This window comes from Protopterus annectens, chromosome 3.part0 (genome assembly GCF_019279795.1).
Source record: "Protopterus annectens isolate FY-2018-M chromosome 3.part0, PAN1.0, whole genome shotgun sequence".
Taxonomy (NCBI): Eukaryota; Metazoa; Chordata; order Ceratodontiformes; family Protopteridae; genus Protopterus; species Protopterus annectens.
In genome coordinates this window covers 1949929131-1949956795 of record NC_056731.1, presented here as the reverse complement: position 1 = coordinate 1949956795, position 27665 = coordinate 1949929131, and the positions used below count along the sequence as shown (strand labels likewise).

The 27665-nt window shown below is 43.6% G+C and overlaps 1 protein-coding gene across 1 annotated transcript in view; it reads left to right on the top strand.

The window, feature by feature from the left end:
- SETD2 (SET domain containing 2, histone lysine methyltransferase) overlaps positions 1 to 27665 on the top strand; it is a 3532865-nt gene that overhangs the window by 1763017 nt on the left and 1742183 nt on the right. Inside the window, exon 14 of the mRNA XM_044066027.1 lies at positions 3281 to 3407. Within this exon, the coding sequence (XP_043921962.1) occupies positions 3281 to 3407 (127 nt within the window). The remainder of the gene's footprint in view (positions 1 to 3280; positions 3408 to 27665) is intronic.

The following is a 27665-nucleotide window of genomic DNA, read 5'->3' as shown; positions in this document are numbered from 1 at the left end:
ATTGGAAAACAGTGTATTTGGTGGTAGGCACCTCTGATAGTTGTGTTTGACAGAGTGACCCTGCATACAATTCCTGTTTTATGCCTAAAGTGGTTACTGAATTGGCACTTAATCAGTCCATTTGGCTCCCATTCCCTCTACTCCCCCAGTCCACAGAACTCATAAGGGAGAACTCTGCACTTCCTGGATGAGCACAGGAAGCTGAAAGTTTAATAAGTAGTTTGCCTGCTTTGCAACTCCAGGTGACATTGGTATTATGCACCAGGAGAAGCTGGTGCCAGCCCACATTAGAGCTTACTCTAGTGGGAACTACACATGACAGTAAAACTTGCTTTAGTGGGTTTCCACTCTTACCATTTTAGAAGCTGCAACTTCTTCATCTCTATCCACATTCTCTAAGCAGCACAGTCTAGGGGGTGGGGTTTATATCATAAGTTTGAAAACCTCGAATCTCATATGATTGACATCATATGAGCAAAGTGTTCAAACATCAAACATTTCAACGGAGATCGGCATATGGAATATTTCCCTTCACTTCAGTATAGTGCAATCTCGGCGTTGGTATATTTAAGTAGTGGGGGTGCTTGCTCCCCTGCATAGAGCATTCAGGTAGGGTTTTTTTTGTTTTTAGTTTGTGTATATTTTAAGTTCAATGTTTGAAAACTTCGCTCATATGGAATCGATCATATGAGATTTGAAGTTTTCAGACTTCGAACTTCTAGACCCTAGGGGTGGCATCCAGAGCTAGGACAAGATTTGCTTTGGCTGTCTTGCAAGAGCTAGTTTATCGTAATGCTGAATAAAATGCAGGTAATTTCTTGTATTGTTCATATGATTCAAAACATCTATTCCTCATGGACCACCCTGTACTAAAAAAAATATTGTACACAAAGCAACAAAATTTTATCCACTGGAACAATTCACATGTATTGAAGTGATTTTCATGTCAGAAATTAGTTGGGCACCATCACAATCCTTTGTACTACTACTGCAAACTTTTGATGATAAATTATTGTGAAACTCTAATATTTTGCATTTGTTTCAAGAAAATCCCGTGGCACTCTTGCATTGCAATCAGTCCATTTTCATGAAGCGCAGCATATAATTAAATCAGTCATTCCCCCATTATGAGGTACAACTCTAAAATGTTATGTCACTTTATCTGTCACAAGAATTTCAAAATTTGTTTATATGTAGTTTTTTTAGCATATTACATAAGTCAGAGTCCTTTTTAAAGGAATTAGCAAGTATATAAACTGCTGGCTCTAGTTGTAATCCCCTACCCGTACTACTGCAACAGTGGGTGTCAAGGGTGTGTGTGTGTGGGGGGGGCAGTATTGTACCCGTAGTGTCTCAAAAGTTCTCCATTTTTAAGTCGCCCACAACTTGAAAACTCCTTTGAAGGTTGTCCTTTAAGGGCCATGTGACTTAACCTGTTGTTGTTGGCTCTATAGGGGCTGTTCAGGGCAAAGGATCCTGCATTCTTTGCATATCCATAGGCAGCTCGTGCCATGTTTAGACAATACCACGTCTGTCAAGTAGTCTGATTAGATTTTTCTCTTTTCCAGGGCAAACATTTCGATGCTCCTGTTTCCAAACAATCTGTTTCTAAGTGGACATCCAAGGCCATCTCTTTATTATAACAAATAACTCGCTAGTTACATCTCTGACGATCTGCTTACAGGCTCAAGGAATCAACTACAAACCAGAAATTGTAATTCTTCTTACTCTGTGCTCTCATTTAAGACTTCCTGTTTTCTATATAATATTTCTATATGCTGTTTTGGACTGTGTAACATATATTTAATGTGTTGACCTTTATTGTAGTTTGTACGGAGCTTTTCTCCCCGGGCCTCCACTGTAAATGGACCTGTGTCCAGTTGGGCTATCCCAGTAAACAAATATAAAATAAATAAAATAAATTTTTTCCACAGTAAGTAGCTTCTGGATCCAGTTATGATCCATTCCACAAAAGCTGCTATTTTTTCAGGGACTTTCTTCAAAGGTTTAGATTCCAAATCTCTTATTGAAGCATGTACTTGGTGGTCGTCTGTCACTTTCACAAAACATTGCAAGATTAGTGTTTTTCTAACAGTAGAGCAGGGTTTGCTTATTCAGTTTTGGTAGGTCTTTTGGACCGTATCCCTTTCAGGCTTCCTCCTCCCTATCTTCTTGGACAGCTTTGGGAATCTAGGTTATTAATACTGCAACAGTGATCACAGGAAGAACATAGTACAGTTGTGTAAGAACTTGATACAGTAGATGTCAGACAGTTAACATCCCTTCCTCCTTCCCCCCCCTTATCCAACATTTGATCTTTGGCTTGACCGAGATGGGTTCATTTGTATTTAACACCTCTTTTTTTGATTTGTACGTGTGTATATAGTTCACCTCTACTTCAGCTGTTTGATTGGACAAGGAAATCTTGAGGCATTTTCCTTCCATACACCCTTTATGTACCTCTGCTGGGCTTAGATCATATGTTGGATGTAAGGCATTAGGGGAGTGCATTCAGGCTTTGGTATGCTGGCCAGATGTGTGGTTGTCCTTTGCAAGAATATCCCTTTTGTTAATACTGTAACAGTGATCAGTTTGAACATCTACTGTTATGGTAAGATGATCTTATTGATCACTGCTGCAGTAACCTTTTTAGCCTCAACTCTTGCTGCTTCACAGTACGGTTGCTTGGAAGGTGCCCTGAAGCTGTGGATGCTGGCTGGCTTTTGTATCCTTGACAGGATGTAATCTCATATAGCTAAGGCTACTGCAGCAGTGTTCATTCGAACATCTACTGTTACAGTAAGTGTTATTTGCACAACTCTGCTCTTATACAACTATATTTTCTCTGATGCATAGTAGACTTAAAATTGCACCTCATTTTCACCATAGAATGTTGTGAGTGTTAACAGTTGTTTTGCTCCTGTGTTTTAAAAAGAATGATACTCCTGCTCGAAGATTTCAAGCAGTGACATCTGAGCGCACTCTAGATAACTGTTAAAAATGCTAGCAAAGCAATTTAGATGTTTTCTCTTTTGTAGAACTATATACAGTACTGTAGTGAAAGTTGTACCATGTTCTTGATTTGATATTTTCGTCAATCTGGCAGTGAAGTATGCTTTTGGTTTAAAAAAATGCATTTCTAGTGTTGGGTTTTATAGTACATCTACAACTGTTTTTGCACATGATATAGTTTAACTCCTATACCATACAAGAAATATGCCAGTTAGTGTATTGAATTAATGTCTGTTTTGATTAACTTGAGCCTTTTTACTTTTCACAGAAAGGAGGCTCAGAAATGTTTTTGTGGCTCAGCAAACTGCAGAGGATATCTGGGTGGGGAAAATCGGGTCAGCATCAGAGCAGCTGGTGGCAAGATGAAGAAGGATAGATCACGCAAGAAAGATTCGGTAAGAGTAGTGTTCACATTAACGCTTCTACACACACATTTTCTGGTAGTTTTTTAATTACTTGCTCCCTTTCTGATTTATTGGAGAGCTTTCATAAAAAATTCCTAATTTCTTGTTACTTGAACCATAGTCATTTGGCTGAATTTCATATGAGAACTGCAATTGTCTTGGCAAAAATCTCACCAGGTTGAAAAGGTTTTCATTATCATTCACCCTGTTTGTTTATTTTTTTGAATACGGTATTGATGTTTTTCGTGTTTCACTGTTGCAGTCATTACATTGGGGTAATCTGCTGGCAGATTGCCCTCAGTCAGCCTGATTAACAAAGTCTTGGGTCCTGCGTCGGTTGCTGTCCCTTCTTCCATGACGTCAGGGGTATAAAACATGCAGCCAATGCCATTACATCAGTCTTTCTTGTCGTGCGGTGCCCGAAGCAGAAGCAATTTGCAAGTGTCGGTCGGCCGACTCCTGAAATTTTCTTTTTTGAGTTTCAGAACCAAAGACTTCAACTTAAAGCTAAGTACCCCGTTGGAGAAACTTTTTCTTGCTCCTTACCAATGTCAGTAAAAGTTAATTGCATTACTTGTGGAATGCAAATACCTCATAAAGATTTTCATTCGTACTGTATTCCTTGCCTAGGCCCTGACCACGACGTACCTTGCTGTCGGTTTTGTGCTTTATTTAATCTGCGCACTATCCGTCGGTATATTTTTGCCTCTAAATATTTCGGTTTAATTATCCAGAAATGTCGTTGGTTAGCCATCCGACTACCGGGATTCTGAAAAAACGCAAAGATAAAGACAGAGACAGGCCGCTGAGGTCCAAAACTGCTGACAACGCTTCTCCTATGCTAGTCGCCAGTTTGTCGGTACTCTGGCGCTTTCACAGCCCCTGATACCCGCTACTTCTGATTCACAGGCCTCTACTGAGACCCATTCGGAGTCCAGTATGCCATGAGATACTTCAGCTTTGGAACCCGCAGATGTCTCTACCTTGGATGGGTCCGGAGCCGCTGTGCAGGCACCGGCTTCTAAGGGTGCATTCAGGCTTGCAGACTTGCATATTAAAACGACACCTTCATTACTAAGGCCTAAATCTCAATCCATGTCTAAAAAACCGATGCCCAGGCCACATGCTGAAGCCCCATGCCTAAAAAACAAATGATAAAAATGGCTGAAGATCTAGTAACTAATCAGGGGTAGTCAACCCCCCCCCCCAAGAGGCCTAGGGCTGAACTTGATTATGAATCTTCTGATCAGGATTCTGTTTCTTCTGATGACCTGGATTTGTCCATACCTACTTATGAAGATTCTGATGCAGAGGATTCCATTCCCTTTGCTTCCTCTCCTGAGGATTTTTCTTTTGGGGAAACTTTGCATACTTTAAGGGAGCATTTTCACTCAGAAAGCCAGGAATTTTCTGATTCAAAAAAGAGGCTCAGGGATTTCCTTCTACCTCAGCATAGGCCTTTGGCTATACCTCCTGTACTAGACATTGTTGATGATTTTTTCTCTGAATCCAATTTGGCCACCTGATTCCCTGCCTTCCTGCTACTAGTATACCTGACAGATACTACAGGGTTCCCGAGTCCCACAAGTTCGTTTTCAAAAATCCTGTTGCAGATCCAGAGACTATTTCTCAGGAGCCCAAGGGCATTAAGGCTTCTACTGCTAAAAATCCTACCCCTTCTGATAGAGACTCCAGGGCGCTGGATAGATGGGGTAAAAAGGTTTATACTTCTGCAACCTTGGCAATCAGAGCTTTAAACTGCCAATTTCATATGTTAAAATATTACCAACATGTTATTGCACTGCTTAAACAGAAAATTATGTTGATTCCTGACTGTATGGAAAATAAAGATTAACAGGACTTAATGCATTCTGTTGAACAAGTTGGAAAACATACTTTGCAATGTGGTTTTGATTCTTTAAAGGCCTCTTGCAGGGCTGCTGTTACTGGGTCTGTGGTTAGAAGGCATGCTTGGCTTAAGGAGCAATCTTTGCCTGATCATCTTAAAGCTAAATTGTTGGATGCTCCTTTAAATCAGGACTGCCTATTCGGCAACAAGGCTGAAGATTCTTAAAAAGATGGAAGATAAAGCTAAATCTATGCAAACTGTTAAAGATTTTTTTACAAGTGCAACCTCCTAGATTTAGTAGGCACTGGCCTACTAAGAATTGGTCCTTTCCAGTCCCTTCCAGGTCTTCTCAAGCCAAACCCAGACACAGCAAAAACCCCAGGTTTTAGTCCCGGGGACTCTAAGAACTAAGTAGTGGGGGGCCTCCACTTCCAGATCTGGAAATAACAAGACACCCCCTATGGTAAACAGTCTCAGTGACTTCCTTTTGAAAGTACCAAGCACTTGTCTTTTGACCGTCCCTTTGGGGGGAAAGATTGCTCTTCATGCAAAGAACTGGGAACCCATAACCCAGGACAAATGGGTTTTAAATATAGTGTCCCAGGAATACAAATTTTATTTCCACACGTTGCCAACACCAAATGGGTGGTCAGACCTGTCCCCAAATCAGTGGGCAGAGGCTCAAAAACAAGTACTTTCCCTCTTAAGTATGGGAGCTATTCAATTGGTACCAGAAGAGGAAAAGGGACAAGGTTTCTACTCCAGACTTTTTCTGGTACCCAGAAAAGACAAATCATGGCTTCCAATCCTGGACCTGTCTACTCTACACCTTTCTGGAGATTCCAAATTTCAAGATGCTGACTCTTCATCATTTACTTACTATGCTAGGCAAAGACGCCTAGTTGGCAACACCAAATTTAAAAGGAGCATACCTACACATCCCAGTCAGGGAATCTTGCAGAAGATACCTACGTTTCAAACAGGCTGCACGCATTATCAGTTCTCTGCACTGCCCTTTGGCTTGTCTACTGCACCCAGGGTATTCCCAAAGTGCCTGGCTCCAGTTATTGTATTTTGCAAGCAAAGAAGTATTCATATATACCCATACCTGGACGATTGTCTAATTCAGACAGAAAGCCAGGGCATACTTTTAAATCATCTGGCATTTGTAAAAAGGGTTCTAATTTGTTTGGGGTACACCATAAACGAAAAGAAATCACAACTGGTACCCTGTCAACAAATTACATTCCAGGGAGCAAGCTCGAATACAACTTCCCAGATGGCTTAAATTATGCCAGAAAAGCACATTCATTTGGTAACCTGTTTCAAACAAGTGGCCACAAAAACCCTGGTATCTGCAAGCAAATACTGCAAGCCTTGGGGTTCATGGCCTCCTGTATTCTTCTAATTCCATATGCAAGACTGCATATGAGGAAACTACAGTGGCATCTAAAAAGCCTATGGAGTCAATATTCTCACAGCCTGGAAAAAATTATTCCTATCATACCTTGCCTGCGCCGAAAGTTCCTCTGGTGGGCAGAGGCCTGCTAGCAAAACAAGGGACTACCATTTAGACTACCCCCTGCCTCCCAAACCCTAACAATAGATGCATCAGACTATGCATGGGGGGCTCGCCTGGCAGGGAAGTGCATTCAGGGCAAATGGACCCCAAGTCAAATGCACCTACATATCAATCAAAAAGAAATGTTAGCTGTTCAGAATGCTCTGACAGCCTTCAAGGACCATATTCTTCCAGGACAACTAATGGTAAAGATGGACAACACTGTGGTTATGTGGTACATAAGCAGGGGGGCACACATTCCTACCCCCTCTGCAGACTAGCCATGGCATTGTGGAACACAGCCTTGAGCTACCAAGTGCACCTACAAGCTCCATTCCTGCCAGGAAAATTAAATACACTGACAGACGGACTATGCAGAAACCTCATGGACCCACACGAATGGAAAATGGAACCAAGGATTGTCATCTTGTTGACAAGCGAATGGGGGAGCCCAGACATAGATCTATTTGCCTCCCCCCAGAACTACCAGTTGGACAAGTTTTGCACAAGGGCTCCCCACAAACAAGCCTGGAAAGTGGATGCTCTGTCCTTCAGCTGAAAAAAAACACCAGTCTACGCCTTCCCCCCGCTGCCTCTGCTCGACAAAGTTCTGCTAAATTTCAGAGGGCAAACCAAGGATGATCTTGGTTGCTCCAGACTGGTCGCGCCAGCACTGGTACCCCCTCCTGCGCAGTGTCACAGTTCTTTCCATGGCACCTGCCTCAGACCCCTTCCCTGCTGTCCCAGCAGGAGAACCAATTTCTCCACCCTCAGCTTCCATCATTGAACCTTGCAGCCTGGCTAATCACTTAAATTCACCCTTTTCATCCCTCAGAAAACCTGTGATGGATGTCATCTTAGAGGCAAGGAGACCTAGTACTAGAAAATCTTATGCTGACAAATGGAAAAGATTCTGTGCCTGGAACCAATCTCAAGTTATGAGCACAGCAGCGCCCAATTTACCTCAGATTTTGCAGTACTTAACTAAGATACTTCACAAGGGCCTTTCTTTTTCCTCCATTAAAATCCATGCCTCAGCCATTTCAGCTCATTATAACACAGAACCTCCCCTCTCCTCTCATCCTCTGCTCAAGCAGTACCTCAGAGGGCAAAAAACTTGAGACCACCCAGGAGAGCTCCAACCCCCTGCCTGGGACCTTAACATTGTATTGTAGAAACTCACTCTACCTCCTTTCGAGCCAGCTGCTACTGCAGACTTAAAATTTATTTCTTGGAAAACAGCCTTCCTTTTAGCAATCACTTCAGCTAGAAGGATATCTGAATTGCAGGCCCTTATGGCAGTGGAGCCTTTTATCATCATTCATGTGGACAGGGTGTCACTCAGGACCAATCCATCCTTCATGCCCAAGGTGGTATCCAGTGTGGCTCTTAATCAGTCCATTCATTTGCCAACATTCTTTCCCAATCCACAGAACAAAGGGGAATGGATTATGCATTCCTTGGATGTGCACAGACAACTTAGATTCTACTTGGACAGGACTAAACCTCGAAGAAAGCCTGAGCAACTGCTGGTAGCATTTGCTGCAGGGGCTGAGGGTAAGGCTATTTCAAAACAAACCATTTCTAAATGGATAAGCCTTTGCATTCATTTCTGCTATAAGCACCATGGAAAACCTATCCCCCAGGAGATCAGATCTCACTCCACCAGGGCTGCATCTACTTCTGCAGCCTTTCTCAGAGGTGTTCCTACCAGGGACATCCTAGAAGCTGCTACCTGGACTTCTATACATACTTTCACCAAGCATTATCATTTGCTAGTTATTTCTAAATCCAGAGCTGGCTTTGCCACTGCTGTCTTGGAGGGCCTTATAGCTGGCCCTAATGCTATATAAACTCCTCCTCCCAAGCATAGCTTTGGGAATCTACCCAAATGTAATGACTGCAGCAATGAAACACGAAGAACATAGTACAGTTGTGTGCACTTACTATAAATGTAGATGTTCGAGTGTATTCACTGTTGCAGTCCTGGTTACCCTCCCTCCAGCCCCCTAATTTCCTCTGACTATACCTCTACTTTCCTTTACTATGCTTAAAAGCCTTTAGGTATACCTTTGTGTTTTTATGTTCATTTGCTCCCCATTAGGGGGGCAACTGATATCTGGGGCAAGAAGAACTGATTTAATGGCGTCGGGTGCATGTTTTATACCCCTGACATCATGGAAGAAGGGACAGCAACCGACGCAGGACCCAAGACTTTGTTAATCAGGCCGACTGAGGGCAACCTGCCAGCAGATTTCCCAAATATAATGACTGCAACAGTGAATACACTCAAACATCTACATTTATGGTAAGTGTACACAACTGTACTTTCTGCCTGATTGCTTAAGTCTATTTTTTTTCTGAATGTATCTTCTGTGAAATATTTTTGATTTTACAGTATTTTTTCTCAAGTGCTTTTGTTTGGAGGTGTTTAATTTCAGATCCATGTTATCATTAAGTAATTGTGTTTATGATAAAGAAATTGTTACCCAAGACTTAAAACTTTAGTATTTTGGGGCATGGGGTTGGGTGGATCTCTTTGTAGAGAAGTGTGAACACTATGCTAAGCATTTTAATGACTTGAAGATACAGAGGCAGAAGTCAATCTGCTATTTAAATTTTTGAAACTGTAAAATAAGCTTGAAGGATATGCATGGAAACCATTCAGAGGAGGTATCATCCCCTCCAACTTTACTGCCCAAACAAAATCCTGTTAAGAATACAGATTAACTGAAGGGTAGTAGTTGTGCTGCTACCTTACAAATCTCTACTTGTGTTCTCAACCCTAGAGTTAACTGCATTGTCTCACATAGATTGGACATAGTAATATTTCATTACCTGTAAGGCCTTTTGATTCGGGGTGCAACATCTGTTTCACCACTGATTTTCAAACAAGATCAGTTGACAGTGACTGGAGGACTAAATAGCATTACTCCTTTCTGAAAAATACTTTCTTGGAGATTCCCTTTTGGGCTTGCAAAGGCAGCAACCAGTCTAGTGTCTGAAAGTGTGGACTTTTACTAGTTAACTAATGCTGCCATGTATAAATGCCATTGTTCATATCTTCAGTTTAGGCTTTGAAAACATCATTTTCAAAAGTATAAAGTTTGATCATCAGTACGTCAATTGACTTTTGGTCCATAAAAAAAACTTTGTTGCAGGCTTACAGAGGTTTTATAACCATTGATGTAGTTTGAAGCTCAGGTTCACTTTTCTAAGCCCAGTTATTTTCACAGAATTATCTTTAGAAAGCACGTTCTTTGGAGGACTAGAACCTCTTGAAATCTTCTCAGCATTGTTCCTTTATAGGCCCTTCAGGAAACCAACCATTCCAGCTCTGTTTTCAGAACATAGTAAAAGACCATGTCTGTCTTTTGTTTTTTCAGCTGTTTGTCTGCTAACATTTTTCTTTTCTGAATAATTCAATTATTTTAACACAATAACTGGTCATAGTCATTGTTACTGTGTCCACCTAGATGATGCCTTTTCTCAGATTATCCATTGAATGGGCAATTTCTTCGTCTATTTGTGTGTGTGTGTGTTTATGTATGTATGTATATATATATATATATATATATATATATATATATATGTAAAAAATGTGTATGAGAGGGGCAAATTTGGTTTACTAAGCTGAGTGTCTAAGTATACAAGATCGCTTCTTTAGGTTGGGGAATATGCCCGTTCCCTGATATTGTTCAGTCTTAAAGTTAGTATATATAATTAGTAGGGGGTAGGGAATGTTGGAGTGCTTGAGGGCTTCAATTCTTCAAAAAAAAAAAAAAAAAATCTAGTGTTGACTTTTCCATCTGATTCAAAAGATGGGTTATCGATTCCAACCTTATTTCCTTTTTCAAGGTCTTGGATCCAAAGCTTAGGCTTCACCCCTGCTGATAATCCCATCTTGTCCCAAAAAATACCTCAGTCTCGTTTGTTGTCTGATCAGTCAAGACATGATTGGTGGAGGACTTGGTGCTCAAATGTTAAGTGCCTTTTTCTCATTGATTACTTGTTCTTTTGATGGTATGTTTCTCCCTTGTGTAGTGTAATTAAATCGGTCTTGTTGACCTTGTTTAGTTCGGGATTTCTTTCTTCCTTTCTCTCCTACCCCCACCCCCCCAAAATAAAATTGGCTTTTCGTGTTTAACTTTTTTTTTTTTTTTTTTTGATGTGCTTATTTCTTTCCTGCCAAGTTAATTATGGCTGACTAGGCTTCTGAGTTTTAAAAAAGAAAGCCATGCCTATAGGTACAGGACCCCACACACACACACACACACACACACACACACACCACGACCCTGTGTGTGTGTGTGTGTGTGTGTGTGTGTGTGTATTGTTTAGGTATAGATCATGTAGGAGTAGAATGAGAGAGCCCTTTGCCTCTTTCAGGGCCCGGACTCCTGCTGATAAGTGAAATAAGCTTTCCCTTTAGGTTTTTCTCTCTCTGCCCAGTCAGAAGTTATGGCTTCTACTTTGGGTGGTACTACTCCTCCTCCAAAAAGTCAGAGAAATTGAGGACTATGAAGTAAAAGGAGAGAGAGGAGCAGAGAGGGGAAGAAATAGAAACTGAAAAGCATAAAGAAAAGCCCCGAAGAAGTTATTTGGATCCATTAGGCGCAGCACCTAAGAGCCCCAGATTTTCAGACCCATGCACAAGGAAATGGATAGGAGCCATTCACCAACTCCACCTTGCTGTTTCTCCCCAGAGACAGCTAGTCGTCTTTTCTACTCCCCTCTGTTGTAGGATAGCCCCAGTCACCGATCATCCAGACCACCACCTGTGGCATCTATCTTCCTTCAGGTTCTTTCAGTTGTAAAGTATCCTTTTGGAGGCAGACATTGATGGAATTATGTGGAAATTTCTCTCTACTTTGATGCAAGTTGGTGGGTCCTCCAAGGGTCTATGCAGTCAGTGACTGAGCCTGGTTCAACGATCCCAACCATGATTTCTCCTTCACCGATTTGACCTTTGGATCTGGTGCCCATTGTACTAGGCGACATCACCAAGAGATCCCAGTTGGAGCCAACAACTCCATTCAGCCTCAACTGTGTTTTTTTTTCACCCTTTCAGCTGTGGCTTCATTGGATTGGGAAGGGTCTCTGGGCTGAGGTTAAAGGATCAGACTTGACTGTTGAGGTTTTCAGAGCCATCTCTACTCTTGGGTATTTTTTTTGCCTTGGACACTTTGGCTCTGATGTCTGCCTTAGAGCTGAGCCTGATCGGAGCTGTTTAGTCTTTGGACTCTTCAGGTCCAAGAGGTGCATTTTCTGCACTTGATTTCAAGTTTGGCTTTTAAGAAGGGTAATCTACACCTCCAGAGAGGAGGTGTCTCTTATCCACTTGGCTTCGTCTTGACTGCATTGGATTCTGTTGTCACATTCATTCATCCTGTCAGACAGGAATAGTCAGCCTCTTTAAGGCCCTAGGGTTCTTGCTTGGCAAGATCCTACTCTTCATTCCAACCCATCCCCAGAAGCTCCAAATGTGGAAGGTCACAGGAAACGGCTTTTTAAGAGGAGGCATCTTGAATTTTCCCAAGTTTGTCACAGAGGCACTGATTTTAAGGAACGGGCGGGATTCACAAGATCTTTTATTGAAGATGAAATTGATGAAGCAGAGAAGGGGGTTTAATCCACCGAATCCCATTACCCAGAAGAGGCTGTATTCCTTGAGGCTTTGGTTCCAAAAGCATTTTATGTGAGGAAAAAGCTCAACAGACTTAAAAGGATTTCTCTCCATCTTTCCAAAATTAGAGCTAAGCCAAGTGCAAGAGCAATGCAGTGGCTCAGCCCCTGTAGCTTCACAAAAGACACACTGGCTTTAAATTTCAGATTTTTGATCATGTGGACCTTTTGGAACTGGAAGGAGATATCCATAATATTTTAGAAAAATGTGAACTACTGTGACATCTGAAACTGAACTCTTAGAAAACTGGGGCTTAATTATTATTGCTCCATGAAAAGCATACTAGAACTCAGAAAACTTGCCCCACTGTTTAAACCTGATAAAGTATTTGGTACGAAAGCAATCTTTTAAGTGTTTCAGTTTAGAAGTTACTAATATTTATTCTGATGTCTAGTGGTAGATCTTTTTGTTAGTCATTTTGTTATTGAGTTGGTTTCTTAATAAAGTTTGGATTAGTAGGTTAGCCTTAATAAGCTGATGCCCTTTTATTCAGTGTTGCGGTATTCTTTACATATGGGTGGTAGTCTGCTGCTTGACCTGTCTGGCTTGTATGCAAAACTTCAAGCTCCTGCCTGTATGTGGGATGTTGCACATAGGCTCCTAGAATGTCAGCCATAAAAGGGATGTCCGCACGTACAATCCTCAGAACTTTTTCGCTGCCATTCGGAAAGGTTGACTAGTACATTTGGTCTGCCATTGGAAACTGCGTTTTGTTCTTCAACTTCAGATAAATACCCCATTTGGGATTTGTTTGGTTGTTTCTGCCTTTCCTTATTGTTCATGTCATCCAGAAAGGGCAAGTGTAGGTGTGAAAGGAAAATTCCTCAAGTATGAGTCGTCTGTCTGCCTTAAACCTATATCTAGAAAGTCAAAGGCTTAAGCATTTGGCTAGGGAATCGATGGAGGTTTCTGCGAGTTCCTCCAAGCTGTCCTTGAAGAGGAATGTAGGCAAGGTTGGGCCCAAGTCCTCTTCGGCTGCGCCTTCTCTCTGTGACGTAACTCTTGGGGTTGGTGAAAACCCAGTGGTATGGTCGGAGGTAGGGTTTGTCTCTCCAGCGGGAACCTCAGTGGAAGCTCTTAGGAGTGGGAATTCAAGCACGTCTGAGGCTGTGCACATGTCCGGTTTGGATGATTTAGGGGAACCAAGGCTACTTATTTCTGAGGACTCAAACTGATCCAATTCCTTGGCAAAAAGAAGCTCCAGGCATTTGGCCTATGTCTGACCTTGCTCCTGACCTAGAAAAACCTGCCATAAAACAAAAAAAAAGCAATCCATGGTGCCTAGTACTCCTACATCGGACTAGGAAGTTTTCTCTCGCAAGGTCTTATTAGGGCCTTGATGGCCATCACGCCTATGACTTCGGCTTCTCCTATTTCGAGCCCTGTCTTCTCCTCTTCCCCTGTGCTGCCGTCTGTTCCCAGGAGTCTTTCTCTATTCTTCCGGCCCAGGACTCTGATTCAGAGGGGTCATCTTTGGATAAAGACTGTTTAGCTTACTCCACTCAGATTCCACCCCCTTGGAATATGCTTCTCCAGAGGAAGAGTCTAGTGGGGGAGACTCTGCAATTGAACTCTCTCTTGGAGATGCAGTTAATAAGATGAGGGAATTCTTTAAGTGGGATTCTTCCCAAATTTTAGAGGAACAAAAGAGATACTATGATTTCAGTTGGACACCCCTGCACCTGCCGCTGTCCCCCCAGTGCTTCCTGCTTTCCTAGATGCCTTTGCATCAATTTCCAAGAGCCCAGATTCAAACACCAGCTTTTAAAAGACTTGACCGGTTTTATAAGGTCCCTGAGGATTGCATGTTTTTTTCAAGTGTCCTTCAGCTTATCCTGCTGTTTCTGTCACCTCAGATAAATCTTCTCATGTTGTTCCTTCCACAAAATTCTCCCTCAAAGTAGAATTTTCTAAGAAAGTGCTTCGGGTTTTGCAGGAGGCCAGGAAACCCAATACTAGGAAGTCTTGTGTTAAAGTGGACAAGATTTTTCTGTCTGGGGCCAATAAAAGGAAAAAGGACACCCCTTTTAGCAGATAGTCCTTTGGTATCATCTTACCTGCGAGTTCTTTAAACAGTAGTCTGTTGTTCTATTACGATCCACTGTTCTACCTTGTCTGCCCCTTTCTCCTCTATTGGCTTCCAGGCTGGAGTTTAAGCTTTTCTTAAAAGGCGTCCTACACATAAATCCTCCCAGGAAACCAGTTCCTCCTCCTTAGAATCTTAATTTTGTCCTGGAGAAGTTGACTCAAGCCCCTTTTGAACCAGTGACCTCTGCTTCTTTATAGTTTTGTACTTTGAAATCAGTACTTCTGGTAGCTATTAACTTTGCCCGAAGGTTTCGATGCTTCACAACCATTCCTGGTTTTCCATAAGGGCAGACTTTCTTTGAGAACCAATTCATCCTTTATGCCTAAAGTGGTCAATGATCTTTCCTTAAATCAGGCTATCCAATTACCTACTTTTTCCCATTTCCTCAGTCTCCTAGTGAGAGAACTTTGCATTCCCTAGATATACATAGACAGCTTAGATTCTGTCTTGACAAAACAAAGTCCATCAGGTAGTCTGAATGACTGTTTGTGTCCTTCCATCCCAGGGCTCTGGGTTTGCCTGTTTCTTAGCAAACCTATCTCTTCATGGATTTCTAAGGCCATTGTGTTTTGCTATTATTTTCATGGGAAATCTTATCTTCTGTTAAGGTCCATTCCACTAGATCGGTTGCATCCTCACGGGCTTTCTTCTGGGGTTTGGATACTCAGTCCATTTTGGAAGCTGCCACTTCTTCTCTTCATACCTTTAGAAAACATTACAAGTTGGATAATTCTAGAGCCAGAGCAGGGTTTGCCAGAGTAATCCTGCATGGATTGTGGAAAATGTTTCTGCTTGATCTCTCTCTGTTTCTTCCCCCTCCCTGGGTTTCCTTTCAGCTTTTACACTTTCCCATATGTAAAGAATACTGCAACATTGAATAGAAGGACTTAGAATTGTTGTGTAAAATCTTATAACCATAGATGTCCTTCTGTTTTATGTTGGAGTAGTCTGTCCCCCACCCGCCTTCCCCCCTACATCTTATTTGGATGACTGTTTTCTTGGTCTCCATTTGGAGTTCCCCTGATGGGGGGCTACTTTATTCTGAGGATTGTACTTGCGGATGTTCCTTTTTTATGGCTGACATTTTAGGAGCCTACATGCGACGTCCCACATATAGACAGCTTGAAGCTTTTGTATACAAGCCAGACGTTGGGTCGAGTAGTGGAATACTACCCATATGTAAAGAGCACTGCAACATAGAAGAGAGGGACATCTATGGTTATGTAAGATTTTACACAACTATTCTTATATATTTTAATTTGTCTCTAGCTTTATAGTTTCAATTCTAAGGTGGCACAGTCACAGTTTACACTATGGTGTTAAGGGGGACTTTGTTAAAGGAATGAGTTTAATGCTTTTATTGCAGTTAACAGAACCACCTTCTGTAACCATTCCCTTGCTCCAAATAATCTAATCATATATAAATAACGAATGATGCCACAATATAGTGACAAGATGATCAGCTTTAACAATTGGCTTAATTTCTGGTGTCATTCAAAGGGGATCCAGTGTCTGTCTGCTTGGGATGACATGCTTGACCAGCCACGCTGCTTCGCAAGGGACGGCTTGCACCTGTCACCCCTGGGATTCCGGATATTGGGTAAGGCTCTTGCCACCCCCATAGTACCTTTTTTAGGCAAGGCTCAAATTCTAAACCTACCACCCTAGAAAACAAAAACGGGAAGAAACTAAGGGTAATGCTGCTCAATGCCAGAAGTCTAAATCTCAAAATGCACGCACTCGAGGCCCTTCTCAGTATGGAGAACATCGATGTCTGTGCTGTGACTGAAACCTGGTTCAAGGCTCCTGAGAGCACCCCGGCACTATCGGGTTTTACCTCATATCATGCGTTCCGGCCCCAAAACCCGGACCATACCACAAAAGGAGGGGGTGTATCCATATTCATCAAGGATACCCACACCTCCAGGTTGGTGGCTATGCACGAAGCATCGGAAACCATCCAGGTGCAATTAACCATAGGCAAAACTGCTCTACAATTTGTAGCATGCTACAGGCCACCCTCTCAAACGCAGGAAACCCACACAGCCTTCCTGAAGACACTGGAGGGTATAAATGTATCACCAAACACCATCATATTGGGTGACTTCAACTACCTGAATATAGACTGGGAACATTACTCAAGCCCAAACTTTCTAGCCCAAAGGTTCCTGGAGTTCATAAATTCAAATGCCATGGAACAACTAATCACCGTCCCCACAAGAGGAGAAAATATACTAGATCTCATCATCACAAATATGGGGACAAAATGCTCCACACCGGAAGTATATCCCTCTTTGGTGAGATCAGATCATAAACTAATCTCACTAGAAATCCACATCCCGCCCCCACCCCAAACAAAAAACACCACAGTGAAGAACTTCTCTAAAGCAAACTTCACACTACTCAAGACAGGTGTGGTATCCTTCAAGGCCCCCGAGCCAATAACCCAATCTGCGGAAGCCCTTACAAATGCCTTCTATGAACACCTTCAGGACTGCATGGATCAAGCAATCCCTAATAAAACCAAGACTCTTTCAACCAAGGGCAAACGTCCAGTCTGGTGGACCCCAGCCATAAACAAACTTTACAATAAGAGGAGAAAGCTATTACATGATAGAGCAAAATCCCAAAGAGGGAAGGCATCTTTGATCAGTACTAGCAAGAAACTACGATCCCTCATAAAATCATCCAAGGCCAACTTTGAGAAAAAAATTGCCATAGATTCAAAAGACAATCATAAGGCCTTCTTCAGCTATGTCAGAAACCTGGGTGGAAACTCCCAGATATGCTCAGAATTAGTCCAAAATGATACAAAATCACTGAACCCACAGACATTGCCAACATACTGGCAGACAGGTTCAGCGCAAACTTCACCCCCCCCCCAAAAGGAGAGATAACTATCCCAACAGAGTGTAGACTCCCAGACATCTCAAATGCGCAGGTGAAAGCTGCTCTCTCTAAAGCTAAAAACACAGCATCAGTGGGACCGGATGGTGTCCCCGGCTGTGTGCTACATGAACTCAATGAAGAACTAAACCCGCACATAAGGCAGCTGTTTAATCTTAGCCTTACCACAGGACATGTGCCCAAGGAGTGGCGTACGGCAACTGTGGTCCCACTCCACAAAGGCGGTGCCTCTACAGACCCTGGTAATTACCGCCCCATAAGCTTAACAAGCCTAGTCTGCAAAGCTATGGAGAGGATCATAATGGAACTCATAAACAAGGACATAGGGGACTTGCAGACCTTGGACCCAACCCAGTTTGGCTTTGTCAAGGGCAGATATTGCCTTTTGAACTTGGTCGACTTCTTCGAAACAGTTACCAAGGCCATTGATGAGGGAAAGGCAGTCCATATAGCCTACCTTGACCTTGCAAAAGCTTTCGACACAATACCCCACTCGGGTATCATAGAGAAACTTACCAGCTTAAATGTAAACCCATATGTCACAAGATGGGTTGCAAACTGTCTAAAGGACAGAACCCACGGGGTTAGAGTTGCTAGAGCCATGTCAGACTCCAAGCCGGTTACAAGTGGTGTCCCACAGGGCTCAGTCCTTGGCCCCCTATTGTTCGGCATCTACTTCTCAGAAGTACAGGCAAACATAGGAGGACTATGGCTGACAAAGTTTGTGGATGACTGCAAACTGGGTGCCATAGTGGATAGTACATCGGACATAGACATCCTTCAGAGGGGTCTCACGGAAACTGATAGCTGGTGCCAGAGCCATGGCCTGAAGTTAAACGCAAAAAAGTGTATAGTCATACCCTTCGGGAAAAACAAGGTAACCCCAAGCTACCATATAGATGGCAACCCACTAAGCACAGAAGAGGTTATCAGGGACCTGGGTACCCAGGTTGACAGTGGCCTCTCGTTTGACACTCACGTTGCTAAAGTGGTTGAAAGACCTTCTACATTGCCCATCTGATCATGAAGGGATTCACATCCAGATCAAGTGAGGTCATTGTTCCCCTGTACTCTTCACTTATCAGACCAATGATCGAGTACAATGCCCCATTCGGGATGTATCTCACCTGACACCTGCAGCAATTGGAGAGACCCCAAAAGTTCCTCACCAAAAGGATAAAGGGACTCCAAAACCTGTCATATACTGCCAGACTGAAGAAACTCCAACTCTATTCAGTTGCATACCGTCTGCTCAGAGGTGACCTGTGCCTGACATACAAGGCCATGACCAACCCGGAATTAATGGACATGCTCCACCTCAAAAAATCCAAATCCACCAGAACCACTAGAGCAAGTGACTTAAACCTTAGCACGGATATAAATAGGACAGGATAGATTTATCACCCAGAGACTCCCCATGCTGTGGAATAAAATCCCAGTCCATGTGAGGCAGAGCACCTCGCTGGCTCTGTTCAAGAGAAATCTTGACCGGTGGATGGGAGATCGTAGGTTTACCCCGGGAATCATCTCTGTGTCACTGCTGGACAGAGGCACAACAAACTAATGGGCACATTATTTCTAACATAAGGGGTGGCGTAAGCCACATAACTTTGGGCTAGGCTTATTAAATGCCTTAGGGCAGATAGCCTAGTATAAACCTATGAACCTATAATGAATGTCTGTAATGCTTTTCATTATACTCAACTAGGATCGTTTGTGTGTTTCAATAAAACAACATTCCTTTTTAACTCCACTGTGGGCTACCTACTATTTTATTATTTTGTATTACGTATTTTGTAGTTTTTTTTTTTTTTTTTTTTAATTTTAGTGAACTAGGTGGGTTCAGGCACCTAGACAGACATTTCCCTGTGGTACATTTCGTTGGGAACACGTGACTGAAGTGACATTCAGCTGCAGCGAAGTATGGCTGTTTGCAAATTCTCTGTGAGCAAAGAGAAGAATGTGATGCCATGCCCACAACCTCAACAACTATAAATGCACAGGAAGAAAATAATGTCCATGGCCACCAAGGCAACATGAGACAGCAGGCAGTATGGCAGGCACCAGCAGCAGGCTGGTCAGTGGGCATGTCAGTAGCAATAAAAATGCAGTGCACAATGGGCAGTGCCTTTGTAATTGTGTGTGGACCACTACCCCCTTCTTACTGTGTAGGGAACATTGCCTAAAATGCATACTGGAGCATAAATGTGACTAGAGCTGCATGCAGGATTTCCTCAGTGTCGTAGCACGCATCTGCATGTTGTAGTTACATAAGCATGCACTGTACACTGAGCACAACGCTCATTACTTCTTCTGCCCCCATGCACTTCGTTATTAAAGCTGTGGGCAAGGCATTGTGTGCTTTTCTATGCAGACAGGAATGCTGCAAACAGTTGTATTTCTCTGCAGTTGAATATCACTTCTGCCGCATGTCCCCAACCAAGTGTACCACAGGGAAATGTCTCACTGCCTAGGTGCCTGAACCTGAACTAGGTGCATAGCAAATTTCAGGTAGTGAAATTCACACACACCACCCAGTATAGGTTGCATACTGGGTTTTCTGAGACTTCAAGGGTTATCATGGATTTTTCTTTTTGAGCTGCAAGTTCTCATGGCAGTAGAACCATTTCTCATATTCCCCCAAGACAGATTATCACTCTGGGCTAATCCATCCTTTATGCCCAGGGTAGTCATGGACACCTCCTTGAATAAAGCCATACACTTGCCCACCTTCTTCCCCAAGCCTCAGAACCAGGGGTAAATAATCCTTCACTTCTTGGATGTGCGTAGACAGCTTCATTACTATCTTGACAGAACTAAATCTTTCAGAAAATGAGCCCAATTGTTTGTGTCCTGTGGTTTCCCTGTAGAGCCAATGGTAGTCTCCAAACAGACCATCTCCAAGAGGATCTCCCACTGTATTTACTTTTGTTACAGCCATTGTAGCAAAAAGTCTCCTGAAATTGTAAGGACTCTCTTTACCAGAGCCACTTCTACCACTGCTGCCTTCTTGAAAGGAGTGCCTACCCAAAAACATTTTGGAAGCTGCTACCTGGTCATCTGTGCATTTTACCAAACACTACTACTTATCAGCCTTCTCAGTCTAGAGCAGGATTTGCTACTGCTGTCTTGCAGGGCAGCCTCTCTTCTCTGTAATCTACCTTCAACCCTTCTCTCAGCTTTGGGAATCATTCCATAAGTCAGGACTGCAGCAGTGAAACACGAAGAACAGAGTAGATGTTAACATAAATGTAGATGTTTGTGTATTCACTGTTGCAGTCTTCTTTCCCTCCTTACGTCCGCCTTTTATCTACAGTAGTAGTCTGCTTCTATTTTCTTCACTAACTACAGGACCCCCACTGAGCGTTTACCCTGTAGGCCTCTTTCTCTGCCTTTGTCCCTTGCTTATGGTTCATCCTAAGTGTCTCTATTTTCTTATGGGCAAAAAAAAAAATGTCATGGCATCTGTTGGCTCCCTTTATACTGTACTCCCTTTATAGTGTACTTGATATCAGGGTAGGTTGGCCGCCAGCCTTAGGAGGAGGGAGATTTTTACTTTGGTAGTCTGGGCTGCCAAGGGCTCCCACAGCAGGAAATCCTACAAGTCAGGACTACAACAGTGAATACACTCTTAACATCTGCATTCATGCAAAGTGTGCACAACTGTAGATCTGATATTGTTAATCCTCGTTCATTCCTTACAGAACCGAGCCGGCTGTCTTCCAAGCTCATGACAGCCACAAACTCAAGCTAAATTCTTACCCACAATTCCTCTCTCCCTTTTACCTCAGATTTCATTTGCCGTGTCGCCATTCAGTTGTGTCTAGCCAGTTCTCTTGAGCTAAGTAAAACTTTTTTGATAATACATTATTGTATTGCAGGTTTTCTCAGTTCTATTTTTGTTAAATAGTTATCTCTTACCCTATCGCATCTAGCAACTCTATTTTGTTTTTTCTAGCCCTTCTTACCATCGTTGGTAAAATCTTTCCTGCTTTACCGTCCGGTATTTCTTGTACCATTGTTGGTACCTTCTTTCTTCTTTTCCTTTCTTCCTCCTGTCATGGCAGAAAAAAAAGGTGGTCCGGGATTTAAAAGATGTGTGGATTGTGGGCATAAATTGCCTATTTCGGATGCACATGCGTTGTGTTTACTGTTTGGGTGTGCCTCACTTGGCTGTTGACCCGCCTTGCGGGATTTTTGCTAATTTTTCTAACAGGACTTTGGAAAGGAAAAATAAACTGATTTTTAAAGGGACTTCTTAAATCTTCTTTTTCAGAGGCTATATTTCTGTGTCTGAGGCTTCAACCCCTCCTAGTTCCCATAAGAAAGAGATGATGAATACAAAAAGACCAAGTCTTTCCCATCGTCTCCTGCTGGGGACAACCAGGAACCGAGACCTAAGAAGGCCATATTTTCTAGTTTGGATTTGACTTCCTCGGCCCCGAGGCTTTCGGTGCCAAGAGCTTCGGCACCGAAACCTTCGGCACCATCCATTACTTTGGCACTGAGTTTTGTGCCCTACTCCTCATCTGAACCGAGGGGCCCCTCGGTTCAGACTTCCTTACCGGCACCATTTTCTTCGATGCAAACCTTTTCGGCGTCGACTGTCCCGATGCCCACTCCTGCTTAGACTCCGACAGTTTTCACGGCACCGACTATTCTCTCATTGCTGACCACCTCGTTTTCTGCACAGACTCTTTCGGCACCTACCATAGTGCCAACTACCACTTCTCCACCGACCTAGTCAGTGCAGACCTTGCTTTTGGCACCGATGATCTCCTCGGTGCAGACACCAGTAGCCTTAACGGCTTTGTTGTTTTCGGTGAAGATGCCTATTTTAGCACCGTCCAAAGACCCCTTTGTGGGCATAGAGTTTCCTGCATCCTTGGATAGACCTGACTCCCCTTCTATGTCTGAGATTCACTAGAAGCCTCTCTGAACATGATGTGGTGTGTCTTGTGGATCAATTGCTTTTGGCCGGAGGTATCCAATCCTCCAGGAACTACTCTTCCTTTGGAGGTGAACACCCTTCTCCAAAGACTCCTTATTCTCCTTCTTCATTGCCTTTGAAGCCCCCTGCTGTAGCACAGACTTCCCTCACTTTGGCTCCTTTCATAGACCTCACTAAGGAGTCAGTTACCTTTGTGGCAGGAGAGACTTCTCACTCTAGTCACTGCTCTGGATGCTAGCTGTGACATACGTACTCCTGTTTTTCACAGCCATCCAGGGACTCAGAGTCGGCGGGCTGATTTTCTTGAGCAAGGTGTGACCTCCTTGGGTGGGCCAGCCTTCCAACTCGTGGAGAAGGCTCTTGCGTCTGTTGGCGATCCTGTGCTATCAGTGCCCCCATCCTCTTCTGGACCGCAATTTACACAAGACACCCCTGGTGGAAACCGGGTACAAGGGCCTCAGGAAACACTCCCACTGGAGGCCCCTTTTGCTCTGTCTTCCCCAGATTCTCCCCCTGAGGAAGTTCATCGCAAGAGTTTGTGTAAGAGGAAGCACGTAGACTCCCCAGAAGTCCCTCACGGAAGACACAGACCTTGATGATGGGGAAGTGTCTCCTCGGTCACCCTCTGAGGTATTCTTTGGAGATATCCTCGAAAAACTTAAGCAGAGAGGTGATTGGCAGCCGTCTAACCTGACCTCTGAAAAGTCTGTGTTCCTGCAGGCCTTTCGTGCCTGGCCACGTATCTCTTGGGTTACTCCACCTGCCAACGACCTTGTCCGGCTCGCCGTGCAGCATGCATGGAAGGCTCCTGACGCTGTTGACGCCATTCCCCGCAGACCAGATAAAATCTTGTCCCCTCTAGATAGTGAGCCTCACTGGTCCAAATGTCTTCCTGTAGATGCCTTGGTGGTGGCGGCCACAACAAAGAAGGAACTGGTGGAAGAAAGCCAGTCTGTCCACCCGCCCAACAGAGTCCCAGACGCTGGACAAATTTGGGAAGGCGTACCTTTGCATCAGCGACCTTTGTAGTCCAATCCCTGAATTTATGGCACATTTTACCAGGCTTCCAAGAGGCTTAATTTCTGAGCTCTCTGAAACTTTGGCCAGAGCTGTGTCTGATGAGGTTCGGGACAAAGTAGCCTCACAGTTAGCCACCCTTGAATCAATTTCTAACTCCTCCATGCGCCTGATTTCTCATGCATCAGAAGGAGCAGCTAGAGCAGTGGGTACAGGCATAGTCATGAGATGGCATGCCTGGATGTGCTTGTGTGATTTCGTGGAACCCTTCAAGCCTTCCTTTCTGAACACTCCCATTGAAGCCTCTTCGTTATTTGGACCCAAGGTTAAAGACACTATCTAGGTGTGAACAGGATGGTAAGACCTTTTCTGCTGTAGGTGTCCGCTATTCTTCCCCTCAACGGGTTTTCTCCAGAAACCAGAAGAGTGGGAAGATGTGGCACAAAACGTCCCAGGGTTCTTTGTGACAAATGAGCAGAGTTTTCCCCTAGAGGCAGAGGGGGAAACTCATATGGAAGACTCCCGTTTCTCTTTGTACCCTTCTGTCTGACTAACCATTACTACCGATTCTTGGGTACGAGAGATAATAACCAGAGGTTATTATATTCCCTTCGATCTTTGTCCCGTCCCCCCTAAGAAGCTTACCCGACGTTCCACCCAGTCAAAGGGTGGAAGCAGCATTAGAGATTTCAAAGCTGCTAAGAAAGAGTCATCCAAATAGTCCCACCATACCAGATAGGATCCGGATTGTACTCAAGATTATTTTTAGTGCCAAAAAAGACTGGGGACTGGAGACCGATTTTGGATCTCAGTGTGCTAAACAAATTAGTAGAAGTACAGAAATTCCGGATGGTCACAATACAGTATCTTTCCAGTCTTGGAGGCAGACGATTGGATATGCTCTATAGATCTTCAAGATGCGTACTACCGCATAAAGGTGGACAGACCATCGAGAAGATTCTTTTGCTTCCGTGCAGGAGCCAGTCATTACCAGTTCCAAGTACTGCCCTTCAGACTCTCTACAGCCCTCAGAGTGTTCACCAAGTGCATGGCAGTTGTCACAGCTCACCTGCGACTGCAAGGATTCCGGGTGTTTCCATACCTAGACTGGCTCATCACCGCACCCACCAGACATCTATTGGAAAAAGCCATGGCTTACTCTCTCCACACCGCAGAAAGGCTAGGTACAACTATAAACTGGCAAAAATCCAGCATATCCCAATCCATAGAATTCATTGGGGACCTGTTGGATACAAAGAACTGCATGACATTGATTCCAGAGCACAGAATCTTAAGGATAAAACAACAACTCATACCAATCCTCTCAAGGGAAAGATCGACAGTACATTCTGTTCTCCAGCTGTTGGGTTCCATGGCAGCTTCTATCACCATTGTCCCCCTCGCGAGTTTCCACATGAGGCTTTTACAATGGTTACTACACCTTTTTCAGTTTCCTCTCTCATCCCAGAGTCTGGTGACTCAGAGATGCAAACAGATTTGATTTGGTGGATGTCGCAGAACCCGTCACAATGGTCTCGCCCCTTCACACCCCAACAGTCCAAAGCCACAGTGACCATGGACGCCTCCCTGATGGGTGGGGGGGTTTTTTAGGGGAAGACAGTCCAAGGTACGTGGTCAGATTTAGAAGCTCATCTGCATTTAAATGTCCTAGAATTGAGGGCGGTGCTTCTAGCGTTGCAAGCATTTCATCCCCTCATTCCGTCAGGGACTATTGAAATACAATTGGACAACGTGGCTGTAGTCTGGTACATCAGCAAACAAGGCGGAACCAAATCCTACCCACTTTGTCGAGAGGCCATGAGGATATGGCAATGGGCGATGGCTACCAACTGCTTTCTTTTAGCAATGCACATTCCCTTGAGTTCCAGTATGATAGCAGACAGACTGAGCAGGTGCATTCTGCAACCACACGAGTGGTCTCTGAATCCTCTTATAGTGGCGGAGATTTTCAACTGCTGGGGTACCCCTTGCTGCGATCTTTTTGCATCCCCAGCTAACTACAAATGCAGCATTTACTTCACACTGCTTCCCCCTTGGGGACAGTCACCCGGGGATGCTCTAGTCTACGATTGGCCCTCTGGTCTGCTTTATGCCTTTCCCCCTCCCTCTCATTCCTCAGTTCCTGAAGAAAGCCCGCCGGTTGAAGAGCAAGATAATCCTCATAGTGCCATATTGGCCTCGGCAAATTTGGTTCACCTTCTTACGGCCTCACCTGCTAGATCAAACATGGATTCTCGATCCAACTCCAGATTTGATCTCCCATCTGCAGAACCTGATTCACCCCAACCTGAACAGCCTGAAGCTCACAGCTTGGCTCCTCCACTTCCAGTGATTGCCAGGCAGACTGATCTTTCTTCCCCAGTACGTGACATTCTTATTGCATCTCATAAGTCTTCCACCAGAACTACTGATCTCAGCAAGTGGAAAAGGTTTACCATTTGGCTGAAGGAAAAATGGATAGACTCTTTTTCAGCACCAGTGCCAGTTATATTGGAGTACCTGCCCAGTTTGTTCCAATCTGGCCTGTCTGCTTCTGCCATTCGAGTTCATTTGGCCGCAATATCTAATTTTCACAATGGTGTTCATGACTCTTCTCTTATATCACACAAATTATGCAGGACTTTTCTAAAAGGCGTAAATCATTTGAAGCCCCCTTTTAGAGAACCTAGCCAGCCATGGAATCTGTCTTTAGTCCTGCAAGCCTTGACTAGGTCTCCTTTTGAACCAGCTTTTTCATGCGACCTCAAGCTTCTTTCTTGGAAAACTTTGTTCATGTTCGCCATTACTTCTGCCAGACGTGTATCTGAATTTCAAGCTCTATGCATCAAACGGACTTACTTTATCTTTCATAAAGATAGTATCATTGAGAACTAACCCTTCCTTCCTGCAAAAAGTGATCTCTGAAATGTCCGTTAACCAATCCATTGAATTGCCAGTGTTCTTTCCCAGTCATTCTAACAGAGTAGAGTATCGTCTACATACCCTTGACATTCACAGGCAACTTCGTATCTATCTGGACAGAACTAAGGCTTCACGCAAATCAAATCAGCTATTCCTGGCCTATTCTGGTCCTAGACTTGGATGTGCTGTTTCTAAGGTCACATTGGCTAAATGGTTAAAAGACTGTGTAACATTTATTTACAAAATTCATGATATCTGTCTGACTGCAGCCGTTAGGGCTCATTCTACTAGGTAGGTCGCGACTTCTGCTGCCTTCCATGCTAGAGCTTCTTTACTTGACATTTGTGCAGCTGCATCTTGGGCTAGACCTCATACCTTCATCAGTCATTACAAATTGGATTTGGCCTCCAGAGGAAGAGTCTCCTTTGGTTCATTGGTGCTCAGGAATATCCTTCCATGAGAGCCTCCCAGGAATAAAAGTAGCTGGGGACTCTGTCCCAGGTGTTAAGGAATGAACGAGGATTAACAATATCAGATAAAGAAGTTATGTCTTACCATAATTTTCCATCTGTATTGTTGATCCTCGTTCAGTCATTACGACCTTCCCTCCTTCCACCTCCTGAGGCTTATAGTGGATCTCATCATCCGGTTCCGTTGGGTCATCTGACCAGAGGTAGCCTCTACTTCCCTTGACTTGCAAACTCAATCTGAGGTAACAGGGAGAGGGGAATTGTGGGTAAGAGTTGAGCTCGAGAGTTTGTGGCTGTCGCGAGCTTGGAAGATGGCCGGCTCTGTTCCGAGGCCGGAACCAATAACCCAGGCGTAATGACTGAGTGAGGATCAACAATACAGATGGAACGTTACGGTAAGACATAACTTCTTTTTTTCCAGCTCTAACGTTACGGTAAGACGCAACGTCTTTTTTTTCAGCTCTAACCTAGGAAATTTGTGCAAAAATAGTCAGATGTATTTTTATGACTGTATGCACTAGCCAAAAAGACAAACATGTTGCCATATAAATAGAACCTGACTGACAGTAGGTAACTAATCAAAGCAGAGAATACTACTAGAGAAAATTGTATTGGTGGTGTGGAGATATAAACTGAAGTGAATATCTTTTCATTCATGGGTTAAACAGAATGGAATACACTAGAAAAGAAATGGAACATTAATTCAAAAAGGAAAGTAACCAGTGTCCTTAAAGCAGTGAGATTTGCAGGTACCATATAAGGAATCTGTTGATATTCCTTTGGAAACTGAAAGTTCT